Raw genomic sequence first — 20,390 nt, forward strand, 5'->3', positions numbered from 1 at the left:
CATGTGGGACAAAACCCGATCCTGCCCCTCCCTCACACTGTCTAAGTGAACGGTGACTGTAAAAACTACACTGCGCATGCTCAGAGTATTGTCCTATTTAATGTGTGTGAGAAAAAAATAATGACCATAGTGGCATTGAGCTGCCATCCCCACCATACGTCATCTCACATCATTCAGAGCTGATTGGCTGTAAGTACGTGTGCCGCGAAAAGTGTGGTGTGTGTAGAGGAGACGAGAGAGCTGCAGTGACGCATCCTAAAACCCGCATGGCTTCCCTCGACAAAAAAGCAATGAGATTTCTCCATAGGATTTTAGAAAACAGCTCCAAATAAGATCTGTGGGAAACAAACCTGTTTGATAAATGCATGTTTTGTTCAGCCGGATAATATCCACATGTCTACCCTAGGGAAGCGACGCGGAGCGTTGCTGGCGTTGCTCGCTTCAAAAGTTAAGCAATGTTCAACTTTTGACGCCTCGGCAGAAGCGTCAGCCAATCGAATCATATGCCAGTACAAGCTCTAGCCAATCAAACCGCTGCTTGTGTGTCAGGGGCGGGAGATTCATGTGATTGGTTGTTGGTCGAGTGTCAGACACGCCCGCCGGCAAGCGTCAACGCACGCCGCTGTGTGGACGGGCCGTCAGTGCCAGTGCCTCATCAGCCATGAACCTCACTGCAGAAGCTTATATATAGACGTTTTTTGTGCCCCACCACTTTTGTACATATAAAAACGCCACTGGGTATGAGCAGTATGTTTTCCAATATAGCGTAATAGGTCCACTTTAAAGTATAACAATAAAGATAAAACAAAAAGTCAAATGTGACCAATCAGGCCCTTACTGCTCGCACAGTCATTTCACAGAGATTTGAAGTTTAAGCAGTGATGTAAACTAACTAAGTACATTTACTCAAGTACTGTACTTCTACCACTACATTGCATTTTATAAATGTAGGTAATTTGCACATTTGTATTAACAATTTCAATTATATTCAACACTTAAATAAGACTTTAGTGACATTTGGAGTAAATTCACAAGCTACCCTGCAACTGCATGTCCATTTTGGATTTATTTAAACTAGGGCTGTCAAGTTAACGCGTTAATAACGCATTAACGAAAAGTATTTGTAATGTTCTGAGGTTGTTGTGTTTAATATTCATGATAATATTTGTCATTGTTCAAATGATAATAAACATTAGCATAAAGCATATTTGTCCACTTATATGTTGATAAGAGTATTAAAAACTTGAAAAATATTCCTCTAAGGTACATTTAGAACAGATCAAAAATGTGCGATTAATTTGCGATTAATCGCGATTAACTATTTGAATCGACTGACAGCCCTAATATAAACATTTACTCAAAAGCATTGCACAATATTGCACAAGAGAGTTTGTTAGAGCAAAGCTATATAAGTAAATATATATGAAGAAACAAAGCCACTTGTGTAGGGCAGTGCCTCAGGTGACTAATATCCTGAATAAGGCATGTTTGTACAAGATGAATAACCCACAATTCATTTCTCAGTTTGAGACCAAGAAAGCACAAGCTGATTTCCACATATCATAATGTAATCTCTTTGAGTGCTGCCAAATGTAAATGTGTTCACACGCAGACTTGAAGAGGAAGGGATGAAATGACGCACAATGAAAGTCTTATTGCCAGTACACGTTGCTGTTTAAAAGTGTTGTGAAATAAGTTTAATTGTCTAGTTCGAGTTTGTGTGTTGTTTTAACTGTAAGTTATGCAAACACAATATTTGTAGTTGTCATGTCTAATGTACATGTAACGCACTTAAATGAAACAAATTGAAAACCTTTCACTTCCTTGTACCACTACCTTGATGACTGGAGCAATACATATAACTGTGAATAATAATAATGCTTGTTTACAGGGAAAATGTAGTAGTGGGTAAACACTAAACAGATTATTGTTATACTTTCTTTAAAAAAATATGCTGTTATTAGTCATGAATGAAACTATAACAAGGTTAAGAAAACATTTGTTATGTGCGCACACACATACTCGCTTTTATTTGCATTGGGGACCAAGAGCTGATCAATACTTGTGAGGAACCAACCTTTCACACACACACACACCCACCCACACACACACCCACACACACACACACACACACCTGTATGGACACCATACTTGAGAGTGTCTCTACAGTCCTCCAGGATCTGCTCCAGATTCTCTGGTTGGTCGGGCAGCTCCAGGCTGAAGCCGTCCAGCCCCTCCCTCAGCTGGTGAGGGTGGTGGAAGTCAAGGACCTAAAACACAAAGAGAAATATTTGTTTAATTGCCTGTGTCTCATGCTTATTCATTTGAATGAACATTTAACAAACCTTTTTTTTAACATTGAAACCACATTTCCGTGACTATTCAGGCCCATATCCAAAATCTGTCACTATTACGCTTTGGATTTTCATATCCAACTCTGTTAAAGAAAATACGCTTTTGGGACAACATGGAATGCACATGTGCAATGTCTTAATCTTTAGCTTTTTCCATTCATTTTTCCCTCTTTAGTCTTTATTTGATTTCCATGTGTATCAGCAGTGTTTACTGAAACCATAGGAAAGTGTTTTCTAATCATTAAATTCCCTTAAAACCATTACTATGCATCTGCACCGATTTGTTTATTTTCCCTTTCCAGCCAATAGAATGGTTCTGTTTGAACGTCATCGTACAAAGGGTTAAGATACTGTTCAGGATTCTACAGTAACCCCGCTGAACACCATATCGCTGTTTGAAGCCGGTGAGCACCTTGGAGCTCCTCTGACTGGACTTGCTGATGTAGGTCAACAGGATGTGAACCAGCTCCTGCAGGAACCCTCTGGTCATCTCCTCGCCTCCTGCAGCTGGGAGCAGATCTGTGCACCAAACACACACACACACACACACACACACACACACACACACACACACACACACACACACACACACACACACACACACACACACATACTGGTTTTTAATCTCACTGGAGACACAACTCTGATCATCACTTGCAGGGACCAACCTTTCACATGCGCACAGACAGACTTGTTTTTATTCTCGATGGGGACCAACAATCTGATAATCTAGTTCAAGGACTAACCAAACACACTGACACACACACACACACACACACACACACACACACACACACACACACACACACACACACACACACATATACATATACAGTATTTCTCTTTCAAATGAACGTTGCCTCACCTGGAGAAATGGCACATGTTTGCATAAGCATTTAGCTATCAGAAGTGATAAATAGCTGTCAGTTAAAATCGGTTATATTTTTCGGCATGCCTACTTATCGTTAATGATTTATCTGTGATTCAGTGCCAGTCTCTACTTTTCTGAAAGTGCGCAAGCATGTTTTTTGTAGTTCACTCTATGGAAACACACTGATTGATTGATTGATTGATTGATTGGGGTTTGTAAAGATGCATTTGTATACCCCTCACGGAGCCTTGGACATGCTGACCATCAGTGACCGAAGACCCTGGTCTTGACTATCAGGCGGTCCGAAAACGGCTTTCTCTCTCACCTTTGCTGTAGATACTGCTGAAGTCAGCAGGTGTCTGTCCATTGTCTCTCACTGCTGCCGAGGCCTGCTGCTTCTCCTTGCCAGTAGCACTTATTATGTCTGAAAGTACAAAACACGTAACGTTTAATCACAGTTGAAATAAACGTACCACTGCAAAAACTGCAGATCTAACCAAGTGTAATAATCTTAAATTTAGATTCTAAATCTAGTTTGTCTTGATTTGAGTTTAAATGGCTTATCTAGTGCTTTCTATGGAAGATTTTTGACTTAATTCAAGTAAATGTTACTTGCCTTGTCTTGATAAGCAACTTTGTCTTTATTTTAGTTATGTTTAACTAGAAACAAGGGACCTGTCTATAAAACATCCACTTCAAGGCTAGAAGCCTTATTTTAAGCACTAGTATGGCAAGAAGAAAAAAATGAATTTCAAGCATCAGCTCTGTGGTTAACATAAGTTATTTTCCCAGCTGGTAAAGACACAATTCAAACAAGAATTAACATCTCTTTTAATGATAATCAAAAAATGAACTGATAATCATCATAACACACTCTCCTAAAGGATATGGACCAGAATAACTGATATGCATGACATTGACTCTTGAGGTAGGTGTGCAATCTCTACTCTGTTACTGCCCTGGAACTGGTAACACGGTGGGGGTCCCTGAGCAGTGAGGACACTGTTGGGAGGGGCTGCCAGCTACTCAGTACCCCCTCCCTCTTCCTTCAAGCAACGTCTCTTTCCCCTGTTATCTGGTCTCTTATTATCTATGGCAGTGGTTCTCAAATGGGGGTGCGCGGACCCCTATGGGTACGTTGGAGTACTGCAGGGGGTACGTGAGATTTATTTTTATGTTAATTGAAAAAATAAATAAATACCAATTTTAGGAAAAGTAAGGAAGTTTGAGCAGAGTGGGTTTATATTAACAGAGTTACACATATTTCAAAACGCGAAGTGTAATAACTGCAGTGGCCTTCCTGTCAGCATGACAAAGATCCTCAGTGAAGCACAAGCCCATGTTTCACTACATTGTAAGTACAACTTATTAAAAAGATCAGTTCAATGCAACTAATGTCGTCTTAGTGTTATTGCATGATGTTAAAATTGGTTTGCCATGAATTTAGTGATGGATTGTAAACATTTGAAATGTAGCATTTAAGTGTTTCTCAGTTACTGTTGTTGTTTTAATAAATCAGACACCGATGGTGCAGCACTGTACTGTACCTCTTTATATAGGCATTTCTTCCCTAACAAATTGTTTTTGCGCTGACCAGGGGGTACATGGCTGAATTTTTTTTTCAAAGGGGGTACATTAATGAAAAAAGTTCGAGAATCACTGATCTATAAGCAATACTGGACAAAGAACAATATCTTAATTTCTGAGGTTGTGGTGCTTTTCATTTATCACACCAAACTTGTTCAAACAATCCATGCCACATTACACATTTAAACATGAACAGCTTAACACACCAAGTATGGCTGAGCGATATGGATAACAAACAAAAAATATCACAATATCTTTGACTTTGATTTTCACACACTTCATCAGATGTGGACGACTATAACGATTGCTCTCAGAGGTGCGTGCGAATTTGGCGCTTGCTGCATTATTTAATTATGCGAAGACCCGCCCCTACTCTGCTTCTCATTGGCCCTGAAAGAAGAAAAACCTGGAATGTGCATCCATGTGGTGTTTGTATCTCTCATAGAGTCGGAAAATTAGTGACTTTATTTACCATGTGTTTGTCAGAAGCTGGATCAATGACAATATCCACTAAAAGATGTAAACAACGAATGCCAGTACTATATTATTTACATCGAGAGATCCTCCTCAGTCCTCAGTGTTTACAAGTGGATGGCTGTTTGTGTCCAAATGATGGAAAACGGGGAATTACCTATTTCACGAGGATCACCTGAACGCCAAGCCAAGCGCCAGCGGAATGTATAAATAACACGTTGGTCAGTTCACCTTCACCAGAGAGGCAGGACAGCGACCAAGAAGTGCAGTTAAGGTAACGTTAGTAACTGAACGTAGGAATAAAAGTCAATAGGCATATGTAACATATTAGTGCTTTCAATTTATTAAGTATTAGTACATTCATTGGTTAACTGTTAGCTGAATTAGCTAAGATAGCTAGCTAACTACGAAGCACGTGTTGCTAGCTAACCTTAACCTCACTAATGGGGTATGTAAAAATTAAGCTAGCTAACGTTAACTACTCTCAGATAAATAAACTGTCTGTAAGGAACACAAAATTAGCCGACGTTAATATCATACGTTTTCTTTTGGTATTCAGTAATTGTATCTGTTAAAAGCTAGCAGTTACAGGGCTCGACATTATAAATGGCCCGCTGGCCCGGAAGCACTATTTAGACACCCCGGGCCAGCATAACGTACTTTCCACTTGCCCGCTCGGGCCACTAAACATATTGCTTTAAAAAAAATGTCCTGTGGTATTTTGACTAGCAATTTAGATAAATTGTTTCGTTTATCAGCGCTACAACAAAGCGTTCCGTGAGTCGGTTGTCGTTGTTGGAGGAAAAGCAAACGGCTGTTTGCTGCGGAGCGCAGCGCGAGCAGGCTCCCGTGAGCGGGACCGCGCTCCTTCACTACAGACTATCGCGCCACCTAACCATTCGCCAACATGTTTTTAATACCAGCGGTAACCGTATATCTCTTGTTAATTATTTAGACATCTAACATCAGTTTGCTGTTTTCTCTGTATCAAAGTTCTATTGATTTTTACACTCAGGTTTTGGACGAGATGGGCCGAATTCTAGAGGCAGGCAACAAGAACTTCACTGACCAGATCAAAGCCAGATGGGAAAGCTTTTGCGGAAATGCGCTGTTCTTTGGAGTGTGGAACAAGTCGTTGAAGCCACCAATGGGTCTGGATACATGTAAGCATAATGTATAGATAACACTGATGTTTTATAGGTTGGGGGTGACCATTTCATGGCCGCATGGGATGTGATTGTATTAGCTTATTTTCATTGTTTTGATAGGACAGGATCTCCTTTTTGATGACTGAATTATGGCAAAATGGTAGTTATAAGGTAGTAGTGGTCACTAGAGGGTTTAAACACTACTACCTTATGCCATGTATGGTGACCCTTATTGTTTTGCTTTCCCTTGTGCAACTGACAAGTGCTTTTTATATCCCCTGCAGTGAAAGTGTCAGGGATATTATAAATTCACCCCGCGCTGCCCCCCCACTATCCAGCCAAACTTTCAGTTTGCTGATCTGCAATCACTCTTTCATTTCGCTGTGCACATTCAATATCCCTAGGAGAACCGTTTGATTTTGGTGATCCAACTGTCTTAGCCAACATTCAGGCCAATTTTGAAAAAAAAGTAGCACCAGTTTACATTACATTACATTGCATTTAGCTGACGCTTTTATCCAAAGCGACTTACAATAAGTACATTCGACCAGGAAGACACAACCTTGAAGAAAACAGAATCATATAAGTACATCAGGTTTCATAGAGCCAAACATTTCAAGTGCTACTTGAGGTTTCCCAAGGTGACATTAAGATTCATGTCGCTTCAGGGATACGCATACACTGTCGTTCACCAACAGCATAGTTTTTGCATGATTATCTTATACTCCCTTGGGCTCTGCACAGAACTATTTGTTTGCTTGTGTGCTTACTTTTCAGTTACACAACACTTAATGTAGGGCTGTGCAATTAATCGTATTTTAATCGCGATTACGATTATGGCTTGCGACGATTATGAAAACAGCATAATTGACAAAATACGATTATTTTGCTGGGTGCGCTTTCGCCCCTCCCTAAAAGCCCACTCGGCCACGTGGGAGTGACATGTGTTGTGAGTGTTCAGCGCGAGCGAAGATGTCAGAACAAGAGCAGCAACTAGTTAAAAAGAAGGGTAAAACTATTTCCACTATTTGCAAGTACTTTGCCATTACATTTCACATCGCTAAAGATATGTGCCCAGTTAGCACTGTTAGCAACCAGGGCTTTAAGCAACTTGTCAACACGTTGGACAAGCGTTACGCGATGCCGTCTCGGTATTATTTCAGCAGGTCTGCGCTGCCTGCACTATGTGACAAATGCCGTGGGGAAGTTGAGAGAGATGTGGCTTCAGCTGACTACTTTGCGACCACAACAGACCTATGGTCTAGCCCAGGGGTGCCCAACCAGTCGATCGCGAGATGTGTCTAAAAATAGAACAACAATATTCTGTTTTATCGTTTATGTCCTGTAACATAATCTTCCTGTGCCAAAATAATGCACTTGAACGCATCAAAGCTTTGTGATTGGCCGGCGTCACCCCATGTGTCGGGGCGTGGCTGAGGGTCTTCAGTACAGGTGGCAATATCGTCACCTGCCTGCGCTCATCTCTGAAACCAGACCATGTAAACAGGCTGGTGTTTCTTGCGAACAATCTTTAAGAGATGACACGAGCAGCCCTACCAGCATTTGCCATGGTGGCCTACATTTTTTTATTTGGTCTTAAATTGTAGTTCAACATTTATTTCCTGTTACTTCTGGACCATGACGGTTGGCCAGCCTGAGTGGAATATGTTGAATATGTTGAACCAACATGTTGGCTATATGTTAAGTAGTTTTCAGTAGGTTGTGACAGTGCACTGCAACATATTTGATTTCATTTATTTTGGTCTAATTTATTTTTATTTATCATATTAATAATATATGTTTAGTATTGTTTTGGAAGTGCGCTCCAACATATTTGTTCTTGTTTATTGGTAAAATATTATTTGTTTTAAAGTTCAATAAATGGTCAATGAATAATTGTCAAAATAATCGTGATATCAATTATTGACCAAATAATCGTGATTATGATTTTTGCCATAATCGCACAGCCCTAACTTAATGTCAAAGTCAAATTGCCTAACAAAAACAAGCACAATGCATTTGATCATGTCTCCATATTGTTTTTCAGCTGGACAAGCGATTGCTTTGATGAAGGCACTTCCCTCAATGTTTCCTTCCCCAACTGCCCCACCCAAAAAGCTTGGGTCAGCAAGTGAGGCACTGTTCCATGTTCTTGAGGTGAGTCTGAGTCAGTATCAGTTCAACTGAAATAAAACTTGATATGCCCTGAGGTTTAATTTGTTTCTACTTTTTGTCTCTACTTTGTTGCTCTCAGCCATCCGAGGACCCCAATACGTTTCTCCAGAGACGGCCCATCACCAGTCCAGTCATCCTAGACTCTACTAACCTCCTCCTGGCTGTTGGCAAAATCCCACTGATGACCCTACCTAGGGAAATGATGCACGAGGCTCCACTCATCCTGATGGGGTGTTTTTACACCTTCCACCTCACCTACCCCAAATGTGTTGCTACTCTCCTATCCGTCATCCAGACTGAGGTACTGAAGGACAGTATTCACGAGCGTGACCTTACTCATTCGTACAAAAAAGCAATAGCTGAATGGGCAGAATTCACAAAAAAGTAGAGAACTTGAATTCTGTGTCCAATGTTTGTCAGTTCTATGAGGATGTATATATGTTGAAGAGCTTTGTTCATTTAATAAATGATCCTGTTTGTTATGGACTGACTTAATAAAAACGTGTTTTTTGAAAGAATTGTCATGTTTACTTATTTTAAGAGCATGTGTTCTAATTTATCTCCCTAAAAACAAGAATTTCATTACATGTAACTTGTTATCGCTTTTATCCAAAGCGACTTACATACTCAATACTGTGGTGTCTTCAGGGACACAACGACATGCTGACTGCAGTGGGGTTTGAACCTATGCTCCCCTAACACCAACGCACTACCCACTGCGCCACACGCCTCCCTAAATCTCATTTTAAGTAATTTGATGCCCTAGTTTTGAGTGATATTAGGCTTCTTTTGCATTAAACAGGCTTAACTAGATTGCTTGAAATGAGTCTTTTTAATCTTATTTTAAGATTGCATGTGCTATAATGATAGTCGGACAGCCTGACTTGTTTTAAGACATCTTATCAAGTGAAATTTGCTTACTGCACTGGCAGCCAAATGTACTTGTTTTAAGTGCAAGCATGCTTATATCTAGAACGTTTGGCCTTACATTTGACAGGGCGTTTTTACACATTGAGGAGCTAGTAGCAAGTAAAGGACCGACTTCTCCTTCGTTTAAAGAGTTGTTCTGAGATGAAGCTCACAAAGTCATTTTCATATCTTGCGCTTTTAGTTTTGCACACCTTGCAATATATTCACTAGTGTCTATCACAAGCAGGCAGCATATAAGCCAGGGCTCGACATTATAAATGGCCCGCTGGCCCGGAAGCACTATTTAGACACCCCGGGCCAGCATAACGTACTTTCCACTTGCCCGCTCGGGCCACTAAACATATTGCTTTAAAAAAAAAGTCCTGTGGTATTTTGACTAGCAATTTAGTTAAATTGTTTCGTTTATCAGCGCTACAACAAAGCGTTCCGTGAGTCGGTTGTCGTTGTTGGAGGAAAAGCAAACAGCTGTTTGCTGAGGAGCGCAGCGCGAGCAGGCTCCCGTGAGCGGGACCGTGCTCCTTCACTACAGACTATCGCGCCACCTAACCATTCGCAAAATGTTTTTAATACCAGCGGTAGCCGGGCAAAAAAAAATCTTCAAATAAAAGAAAGTCACCGGAGGAGTTAAAGGAGAGTGACAGGGAGCATGAGAAGAAGAGGGAGTGAAAGTTTCAGCCAGCTTGATCGATGGAGTTGGCTTCTAGTGGTGCAGTGACGCGTCCTAAAACCCTTTTATAATCTATCGATTAGATTTATGATTCCAAAATGATAAAAGTAAGGTAGACATGTGGAGATTATCCGGCTGAACAAAACGTGCATTTGGGACATTCTACAGAAAAGGTGGAAGTGTCACTTACTTTTGCAGACACCAAAATACATGACGTTGACCTAATACTTACATTCATTATATATGTTGAATAAATAGAGATTGTCTTTGCAATGGTACTAAATAACAAATAAATAAAAAATGGTTTTATACGTAAATTGCAATTTATTTAAAATGCCAAGTTCAAGGAACTGCCTTGGAAGTGGAGCCTATAGTTTTAATTTAAAAGATTTGTTTTCAATAAATAAATCTAATTTATATTTACATAACATTACAAGCATTACATATAACACTGAAATGGTAAAAAAAAAAAACGCAAATTATTATTAATAATATCAAATAAATGTCAGTCACCCAAAATTACGTCATTGGTGTTACTGCTACACAAAACGCTTTTATTTTTGAAAAAATGTACTGTCTCTGAAGTGCCTCCTGTACCAAGAGATCATTTGAGGAAAAGTGGGCAAAGACATGGAAAGTCAGATACTTCTTACTTTATTTGTTAAAGGTGTCATTTTATCTTCAAATTTTACATGCGTCTTTCAAGTCTGTCATTAGTGTTACTCATTGCATAGCCCTAGGGGTGAACATTTGAATGGGAAAATGTATTGTATTGAATAGTTAAACGATTTTGATATTGACTGAAGCCATATTTGGTCTGACACATGGCAGCCATTTTGTTAAAATGGTAGTGTTTTCTCCAAATTGTCACTGGTGTTAGCGTCACTGGTGTTACTCTTCTTCCTGGTAACACGTAACACCAGTGACGTTCCTATACAAATAAGCTTTGTATAAAGTATACAAATTATTTAAAAAATAAAAATACTTTAAGCTCTACTTGTTGTGGATTCATCAAGATAAGAGTTAGTTATTGCTATTTAACAGGTTTTAGATGTTTTTAGAAGGAATATATTTCAGCAGATTTGTATCACCCAGATTCCACCTTTTCTGTAGAATGACCCATTTATCAAACAGGTTTGTTTTCCACAGACCTTATTTCCAGCTATTTTCCAAAACCCTGTGGAGAAATCCCATTGCTTTCTGTCGAGGGAACCAGCAGCTTACTTCCTGGTTTTAGGATGCGTCACTGGCTGCACCTCTCAATATGATGCCAATATAAACAAGGTCTTCTGTCGGCTCTGTACATCAATGCCGACCTATGCTGACAAGTAAGTGAAGAGTAGACAATATAAAGGTATTGGCTTTAGGGAAATGTCCCAGCAGTTTAGGATAATGAAGGTTCTAATCTAATCTATAGCCATTACATTTCTAACTCCTAATGACAGGAAGGCAGAAAGTGCATTATACAAATAATAATAGCAGAAATGTTTTAACAATGACCACAATATCATTATTTTAATAAACCAAATATGAACAATTGAGGAAAATGAGGAAGAACTAATGATTCAAATGTTGTAGTACAAGTAGTAATGTAGCATAAATTACTACTGCAACAATGTGATCATTTTCTTCATTATTAGTCGATTTTCTTTTTGGTGGACGAACGCTCTGGGCCAGTGGTTAGTACAATGGTGGGGCCAGTGATAATACAATTCCACCGGCCCGGCCTCTGTCTAAAGGGCATTTTACCCTTAATGTCTACCCCTGTAAGCGTCTCTGTGTCATCAAATCACCTACATTTTCTATTCAAATGGCCTGACAGCTTGCCTGCTAACCCCCAATGTAAGGGTATGTTTGCTTTAATGCTTTTTGGTTAGTGAAATGTGTCCTTAGGACCAAATTGGTTAAATTACAGGTCGTTGGCATTAAACCTCATATACTTAGATATGAGAGATTGTAATTGTAATCATAATCATCACACTAATGTCCAGTATTGTTGCTGTTTAGAAGATGGTTCTTTATTTGTCTGTTATATCATTCAAGGAATGGCATGAAACAAAGTGGACATCTCAGATACAGTATAGCTGTTGCCTTGTTTGCAGATCAGCACACAGTGTTACACTAAATGCTGTAGCTCTTTCTAGCCTGTCATTAAGGATGCCACTATACGTTTTTTATGATTGATTACATTACCTTATTTCCCCCTATGTTTTGTTTCTCTAATTAAAATGTAGCTTCAATTCTCACGCTTAATTTGAATTAACATATGATATACACTTTACATGAATGCCTTATCATATCCAGGTCACATTCAAACAGAAGAGCTGCAACAATACACTTTACTGTCATCACGTCTAGTTCACATCTTCACTTAATGTGTAAATAGAGTGGCATTAAAATGTATCCTACCTTGCTGTAGGAAATCCATGTCAGTACAAATGAATGTCAGTTCCTCAAAGAGCTATTTAGTTCAGACCTATTATAGCACTCTGATGATAGAAACAAAAAAACAGTTGTAATCTTTTTTCAGTTTTTCTATAAATACTCAGACAGTGAGGGGAAGCATGCTTCTTTTATTGAGCAGCAGGTGGAGGAGGTGTGGTCGGCAGCCAGCTGCTGTTTGGCTTCCACTGAAAGGATGACGCTTTAGTTGTGTAACTAGTTAGAGCTATAGGTTTCCTTTCTCCTATTTGATCACAGTGTTTGGGTAAAGCAAGGTAAACCCAAACAAAAAGGGTTTTGGTTTTATTTGAAGAGGGTTTGAAACTTCTGTTTCTCAGTTTTTTGCATTTTGTTGAAATTGCCAATCTTTAAACATATTCAAACATTTTCAATGTTGTGTTAAGAACAGGGGGGTCGAACTGATTTTACTTCAGGGGCCACATGCACCCAAACAATTATTTTGTTCTGTAGCATAATCCTCATTAGCCAAAGACCTTAGGCAAGAGTGTTCACACTTGTCAATCAAGTGTCCATATGGAAAAAACCAAGTACCTGAGTCATGGTCATTTTCATTTCAGAATATTACCAAACTGTGTTTCTCTGATTCATAAATGCAGTACCTTTCCATTACCCTGCAATTCAGCCTGATACCAGCAACAATGTTCTATTATTGATTAAACTGCTATTATTTTCTGAAATATTGTACTACATCCTTGATCTTTAATGATTTTTTGAGGAGTCTTAGGGGACGTTTTCAACTGTCTGTTGTGTTTGGTCAACAATCTGACACCTACATATATAGAGAGAATACAATGACATCAAACTGAGAATCTGAACTCATTAGAGGAGCTACAATACGACATTTAGGATATTTTCAGAAAAATTGAACCAATAGACAAATTATTGGTAATGCATTTTATATCAATGTGAAATATAACTTAAATTAGTTGTGTCATCTACATGTTGAAGTTTAAATAGGCATCCTTTTGTCATAATTTAGAAATGTTCAACTTTAAACTTTACACATTCCCTCCATGTCAGATGAGCCCTCACACAAAGCCTTTATCAGAGGAGCCAGAATAAGCACACTTTTTTAAATTTCAAGACAATATGTTGATAATCTTATTATTTGGCAACACATTTTCTGTCAATTGAAATACTACTAGTTTTCACATGTTTTGCGGCCAAACGTGGGTACTACAACGTCCGTGTCAGTCTGTGACGTCATTGCGCACACAAATACTTGTTCCCATCGACTTAAAGTCCGTAAATCAGGGTGTACTTTTTCCAGCTAAATACACTATCCAGTAATAACACTTGTATAGCCCTTATTTGAATCATGAGGGGTTTAAATATGTTAAATGCCCTAAAAGCCGCATCCAGAGTTATTCTCCCTCTCCATTCGTCTTATTTAAAAGGCCTGTATGAACATATTTGGGTTTAAGAAAATGTATATAGAAAGAATAACTAAACAGTATGAAGCTGTCAGGTAACCTCTGATGTTGACTATTGATTGTGTTTTTGGTTTCATGTTACTGTTAGTATTGGTTGTAAGCAGCTGTGATTGACAGACCATTGATTTCTGAGAAAGGGGTAAAATAAGAATTTCTTCTCCCTGCTCCTTTCCATCATGGACTAACAAACTGCTTATCTTTTCATGTTTGGTCTTGAAATAATTGCCATGAGTGGAAAAAAACAACTAGAAGCGGAGATCGAAGGCGGGGCTTAAGGGAAAACTAAAGTGCGCACGTACAATTGTTTAATGATAGCTCTGCTCAGAGAGTTAGAAAAGGGGAGAGACTTTGAAAAGTTTAACTTTCCACCCATGACATTTCAACATGTCCAACTGCATGTTAATCCATCAACACAAAAGGGGTCGGAGAGGTATGTAAATGTCCTTAACAAAGCCTTTGAACCATGACGAGAGTACCGCAACATATTTCCAATTGTTTTCTCATTCCTTACTCAGGTGGGGAAACTAGTTTCCTTTCAGGGAGTTGAAGCTCAACCATTAATGCATGCTTCTCCCTGCTCCTTTCCATCATCGGCTACACAAAAAGAGAAAGTGAACATATTTAGTTTTATAATCATTGCCATGAATGGAATAAATCACTATAATTATATGCCAGCAAACTGAACTTTAAAGTTGAGGTCTGCCAAACAGCAACTTCTTTCAGAGGAAACTGCTCTGACTGGTGAAGCTTCTTCCATATCAAAATGATCCACTCACATAGTGATAATGACCCCTGGCGTTCACAATACGAACTGCATCTAATATTACTGCTCACAGAGACTTTTAGACCATCTGCTGGTTGTCAACAGTTCCACCATTTCACAGACACACTAGCATGTGCAAACTATGTGTTAAGCAAGTTTGGATTGTTTCATTGAAAATGCACATGTTAAGGAAATAGTACAACTGAATAGATGTTGCAAACACCTTGCATACTATATAGTGATCCGTTGCAACCGTTTTGTTTTTGTTTTAAATATGACTTTGAAACAGAAATTGGGGGAATTGGACCTGAATTTATTACCAATTATTACATGGCTTAGTTGAATACTCGATTCTGATTGGTCAATTGGTCAAGATCCCCAATGAGCCTGTCGGGTGTTCTTTTCCCCATGACAGCCTCGCGGCACATTATCCCTTACTTACTGTTCAAATCCCAAATGAATAAGAAAGGAGAGTGTCTACCAAAGATGACCATCTGCTAACCCACCCAACTGGTGAATGCACACACTGTTATAAACGAAACAGTTCAACATATACTACTCCATTGTAGAACGTGTCTTATTCTGTTATTTGGGAGTGGGAAACAGCATCCTAAAGGAATATGTGTGATCATACAGATTTTCACAGATTGCAGATCAGCTTGGAAATCAGAAATCACATCATTTGTCAGTCTTCACTGTAGAGTTTATTGCAGTATTGTTGGCATAAGGTTAGACAAGGAAATTAATCCTATTTTTAGATTATACTACTGCTATGAAAAAAGGGAGGGAAAATGGCAAGAACATATCTAATATACACTGAACAAAAATATAAATGCAACACTTTTGTTTTTGCTCCCATTTTTCATGAGATGAACTCAAAGATCTAAAACATTTTCTATATACACAAAATAACAGGTGTGGCATATCAAGACCAACAAATGATTTTTACTGCCTTAGTTTCACAACAATTGGGAATGTGACAGCATCAACATCATGTCGGCCATCTTTGGAGGATACCAGCGAATGCAACCATAAAGCTAATTATTACAGCGAGCTAAACAGTGATAACCCTTTTAACTATACCTGTGAAAAAGATGTTTAAAATGTGAGCATAAAGGATGTGTTTGTGATGTAAAGAAGTCTATTTTACCGCCTTAGTTTGAGCCGCTGAGCAGCAATGTCATTCACAATATATATATACTTTTTCTGGCAATATTCTATAAGTTCTTTTTTGTTTTTTGCATATAATGATTCTGTCCATAAAACCAAATACCGACATAACATCCTACTGATCACTGGTTCCAAATATTGTTGGCTTGTAACCCTTTAAAATAAGGCATATATAATTACAAACATGATATATATGTCTAACACTTAACCATTTCAACCAAAGAGTTTATTTTGATATTTAAGGGGTCCAAAGAAGTATAATTATCCAGTATTTCACGAGAAAAATATTAAAGATTAGTCCCTAAAAAAACCTAATTTGTGTGCAACAGATGACTTGTGTGTTTCCTTTTTTAACCCTCCTGTTGTGTTCGGGTCAAATCTGACCGTTTTAATTAATATCGTATGCTGAAAAGCGTATATATTACAGCACAAATTTTTGTTGAATAGATTTCAGTGGTTCAAAATGTCAGGTCGTGATTTATTGACAAAGGAAAAAAGTGGGTCCCGAGGCGTGACCAGTTGAGAACCACTGCATTAGAGGATTATCATTAACTAAATATGTATAAATATTTCACAAGAATTCATACTCTTATTTAACATTCAAGTTTCAAACGGTAACTATTTTTGTCGGTACATTTCAGAGAGGTTGTGTAGAACTTTCCATGGCCTCTTAACCTGACAGTGGCGATGACATATTAAAACATATAAAATAGTCCCGGTCTTGAAGTTGTTTTCATTGATTGAAGGCATGTTACACGGACATTCTTTTTTTGCTAGCTATTTTCTCGCAAGCTAAAGGCTAATTACTCAATACAACCTTGCTGCAGATTAATCTAAACAACAGTATATTAAGGAGTTAAAACATTTAGAGCAGTAAACTCAATAAATGCAGCAATACACCTGCACACTTTAACTTTAGTGAGGTTTTAAATACAGGATGTTTACTTGTACTGGGTTTTTATTAAATAACTATGTTCTGCTTGTTTTTAGCTGCATGTATATTTCTATTTTACTGAAAATAATCCCTATATCTATGTGTTCCTGTTCAGCTTGTCACTACCCGATCTGCAGCTCTGCCCGATCTGCAGTGCGCATGTGCGAGATGGTCCGCCATATTGGACAACGCCGGACGGCAACCCAAGTAGGACAACATTGACACAGTGGCTTTTGGCAAAGCTCAAAAGGAAAACTCGAGAGAGAGATGAGTTATTGTTATTACAACGTGACTTCACTATTATTTAACAACCCTTTTTATTGGGTTCTTTTATTTGGGGTTAAGTACATTGTCAGAATAAGTGAGAAATGGATTTAACTTCTGTTAGACAGCTATATGCCATACATTTTTGCACACATTCACAGTAAATATGTATTCAGTATGATAGCTGTCTAACAGAAGTTGAATTCATTTCTCACTTATTCTGACAATGTACTTAACCCCAAATAAAAGAACCCCATAAAAAGAGTTGTTAAATAATAGTGAAGTCACGTTATAATAACAATAACTCATCTCTCTCTCTCGTTTTATTTTTGAGCTTTGCTAAAAGCCACTGTGTCAAAAGTCCATCTTGGGTTGCCGTCCGGAGTTGTCCAATATGGCGGACCATCTCGCACATGCGCACTGCAGATCGGGTAGTGACACAGCTGATAGGGCTGGTTGAAGAGAGGGAGGAGCTGCAGACGTTGAAAGTGAAAATGTGAAGTCAGACTGCCAGACTCCCAGACTCCATTATATACTTCGACAGAGCAGGAGGAAGAAAACAGGGTGAGTGTTAACAACAGGCTCTGCTGCGTGTTCAAGGCATTAATAATTTACACTGTTAAACTGTATGTATAAAACAATTGGTTATAAAAAAATAAATATATTTTCTAGAGTCCAAGGTGACATTTCCTGGTTTCTAACATAACCGGTAACTGCCCAGCGCAGACCAAATGGAGAGCTGTGTGTGTGTGTGTGTGTGTGTGTGTGTGTGTGTGTGTGTGTGTGTGTGTGTGTGTGTGTGTGTGTGTGTGTGTGTGTGTGTGTGTGTGTGTGTGTGTGTGTGTGTGTGTGTGGTGTGTGTGTGTGTGTGTGTGTGTGTGTGTGTGTGTGTGTGGTGTGTGTGTGTGTGTGTGTGTGGTGTGTGTGTGTGTGTGTGTGTGTGTGTGTGGTGTGTGTGTGTGTGTGTGTGTGTGTGTGTGTGTGTGTGTGTGTGTGTGTGTGTGTGTGTGTGTGTGTGTGTGTGTGTGTGTGTGTGTGTGTGTGGCCAGGTAGGTTCACACGTACGAGGAATTTGACTAGGGCTGCTGTCGGATAATCTGAGTGAAACGTCCAATTGTTTTTCTTTATTACACACGTAAACGGAAGAGCGTTTGAGAGGCCTTTTTGCTTTTTACCTTACTAAATGGTCTAATGGTCATTGGAGCGAGGGGCGGGGCGAAACTCACGGAAGTGATTTCAAAACAAAAGCGGTGATAATATTATAAACAAAGGGAAACAAGGTGAATTTAGCGATCACAACGAAAACGGCCAAGACACATATTGAGCCCAGAAAATGGATGTTATTAAGGGCTGTAAATATAATAAGCCTCTGTCTAAAATGGACAACGTTGTTAGGAGATTTAAACTATAGGCTACAGCGATTCTGCACTGCGGTCAACTCCGCCGCCTCTCGAGTTTTTTCAAATCAGCTGCTTTTCATTCCTGCTATATTTGACGAGTGATACAAATATGTTTTACCACAAGTTCTTAAGGAAACTGACACTGTTGGACTCGGTTCTAGTTTGACTTCTACCAGAAATAAAGTACTTTTACTGTGTAGCCTACTTTGTGAGTAATCCTCTGTCAGAGTCCCCTCCTTAGTAGCCTACATAATGCATGTTTTTCTGCTATCTTTGATGAATGATAAGAATATAATGTTACCATTAGTTCTTAATGGGATTGATACTGTTTGACTTTCTTTTTGTTAGCCTACTACTTACAATACATTGAAGTACTTTTACTGTGTATTTTTTGAGAAATACTCTGTCAAAGTCCCCTGCTGAGAACAAAATCAAGCCACTTCTGCTAAGTTTGATGAGGGAATTATTTTGTGTTGCAATTAGTTCTTCGTGAGGTTGATCCTGTTGGACTCAGTACTAGTGAAACTACCCCCACAAGTACTATGAAGTACTTACTGTGTACTGTTCCAGTACTCCTCTGTCAATGTCCCCTCCTGAGTACAATAATGCATGTTTCTCTGCTATTTTGAATAAGCGTTCAAAAAAACTTTCTTCCTGAGACTGATATTGTTGGACAGAGTATTTTAAGAGGATGGTGGACATGATATCAGCAATACTTCCAGTCAGTACTCCGGCAGCAGCATTTTACACCTTGGAAAGTCTTTAGAGTCTGGCCTGGATAGCTGGTCTATCCTTCAGCACACTGACACACCCTGTCACTCTTGTTGGCCTCTTATGATGCTGCTGTCTTTTAATATATGATTATTGTGGAAGCTATTCAGTATTTTCACATTTATTTAATGTATTTATTTGTTATTATTTTGTTTTGTAGAATTAATTGATTTACAGCCATATTATTTAAGTTAAGTTGTGTTCCAGCTGAAATGCTTTTATTTTGAAGGTGATGGGTCACTTTGGGCACACAGCTGGGTTTATTTAAGGCAATCAGGGCACAGCAGCAGGCAGTGGGCACCGGGAAGGTATATGTTTTTTTTTACCAGTGTCAGGGCTGAGTTTCAGCAAACATTTAAACATCTTTTGCTGTATTGTTCCCGCAAGGTGAAACTAATAAATACCACGAAAACGTTGATGCCTTGTCTGGACAATGGATTAATTACCGGCTCCTGATCTGCGTAACATCTGCTAACTGGTGCCTCAGTGGCCTTTTGAAACGTTGGTGTTGTTGACAAATAGCCACTACAATTATTTCTCTGCTCCTAGTTCATTCATCGCAGGTTCTTCCTTCAGTCCCAGTCATTGCATGTCAATCAATAGACCTTCGAAAAATGTGTCCAATTCAACAAAATGTTTTTTTGTGAGTGAAGGCCAGAGCTAAATTATAGATTGAAAATAAATCCACATCCTCCTATGAAACGTATTTTATTTACTTTTCCATGTTATACTTATACTTACTTGCATTAGAACATTTGCATGTTGAACTACATGCTGGATATCTTCCCCAGCCTCAAGGAAATACATTAAAATAAATGAATTCATCATTTAAAAAAATTGATAAAAATGTATAAATTAATAATGTTGTGGGCAAACATTTCAAATTTAAATGAAAAATAAGTTTACTTTTGAAATGATTTCTCACAAAAACCTTTCTAAATTATAGTAAATTATTAAAGGTTTCGTCAATATACGTTTTTCTGCCT

The 20,390-nt window shown here is 38.7% G+C and overlaps 2 protein-coding genes across 11 annotated transcripts in view; one reads left to right on the forward strand and one right to left on the reverse strand.

Annotated features, from left to right (window-relative positions):
• zgc:163121 (uncharacterized protein LOC100038790 homolog) overlaps window positions 1–12,704 on the reverse strand; it is a 31,230-nt gene extending 18,526 nt beyond the window's left edge. Inside the window, exons 1-4 of the mRNA XM_034222702.1 lie at window positions 12,616–12,704; window positions 3,551–3,649; window positions 2,767–2,873; window positions 2,135–2,270 (exon numbers count right to left, since the gene is read on the reverse strand). Of these exons, the coding sequence (XP_034078593.1) occupies window positions 2,135–2,270; window positions 2,767–2,873; window positions 3,551–3,649; window positions 12,616–12,634 (361 nt within the window). The 5' untranslated portion in view covers window positions 12,635–12,704. The remainder of the gene's footprint in view (window positions 1–2,134; window positions 2,271–2,766; window positions 2,874–3,550; window positions 3,650–12,615) is intronic.
• A 4,955-nt stretch (window positions 12,705–17,659) lies between these two features.
• Window positions 17,660–20,390, forward strand: part of LOC117550326 (ribonuclease inhibitor-like) — a 65,900-nt gene continuing 63,169 nt past the window's right edge. For all 10 annotated transcript variants that reach the window (XR_004569611.1, XM_034222704.1, XM_034222706.1 and 7 more), the window contains exon 1: window positions 17,660–17,797. The gene's annotated coding sequence lies outside the window, so the exon portion shown is untranslated. The remainder of the gene's footprint in view (window positions 17,798–20,390) is intronic.

Source organism: Gymnodraco acuticeps, unplaced genomic scaffold (assembly GCF_902827175.1).
Source record: "Gymnodraco acuticeps unplaced genomic scaffold, fGymAcu1.1, whole genome shotgun sequence".
NCBI classification, from domain to species: Eukaryota; Metazoa; Chordata; class Actinopteri; order Perciformes; family Bathydraconidae; genus Gymnodraco; species Gymnodraco acuticeps.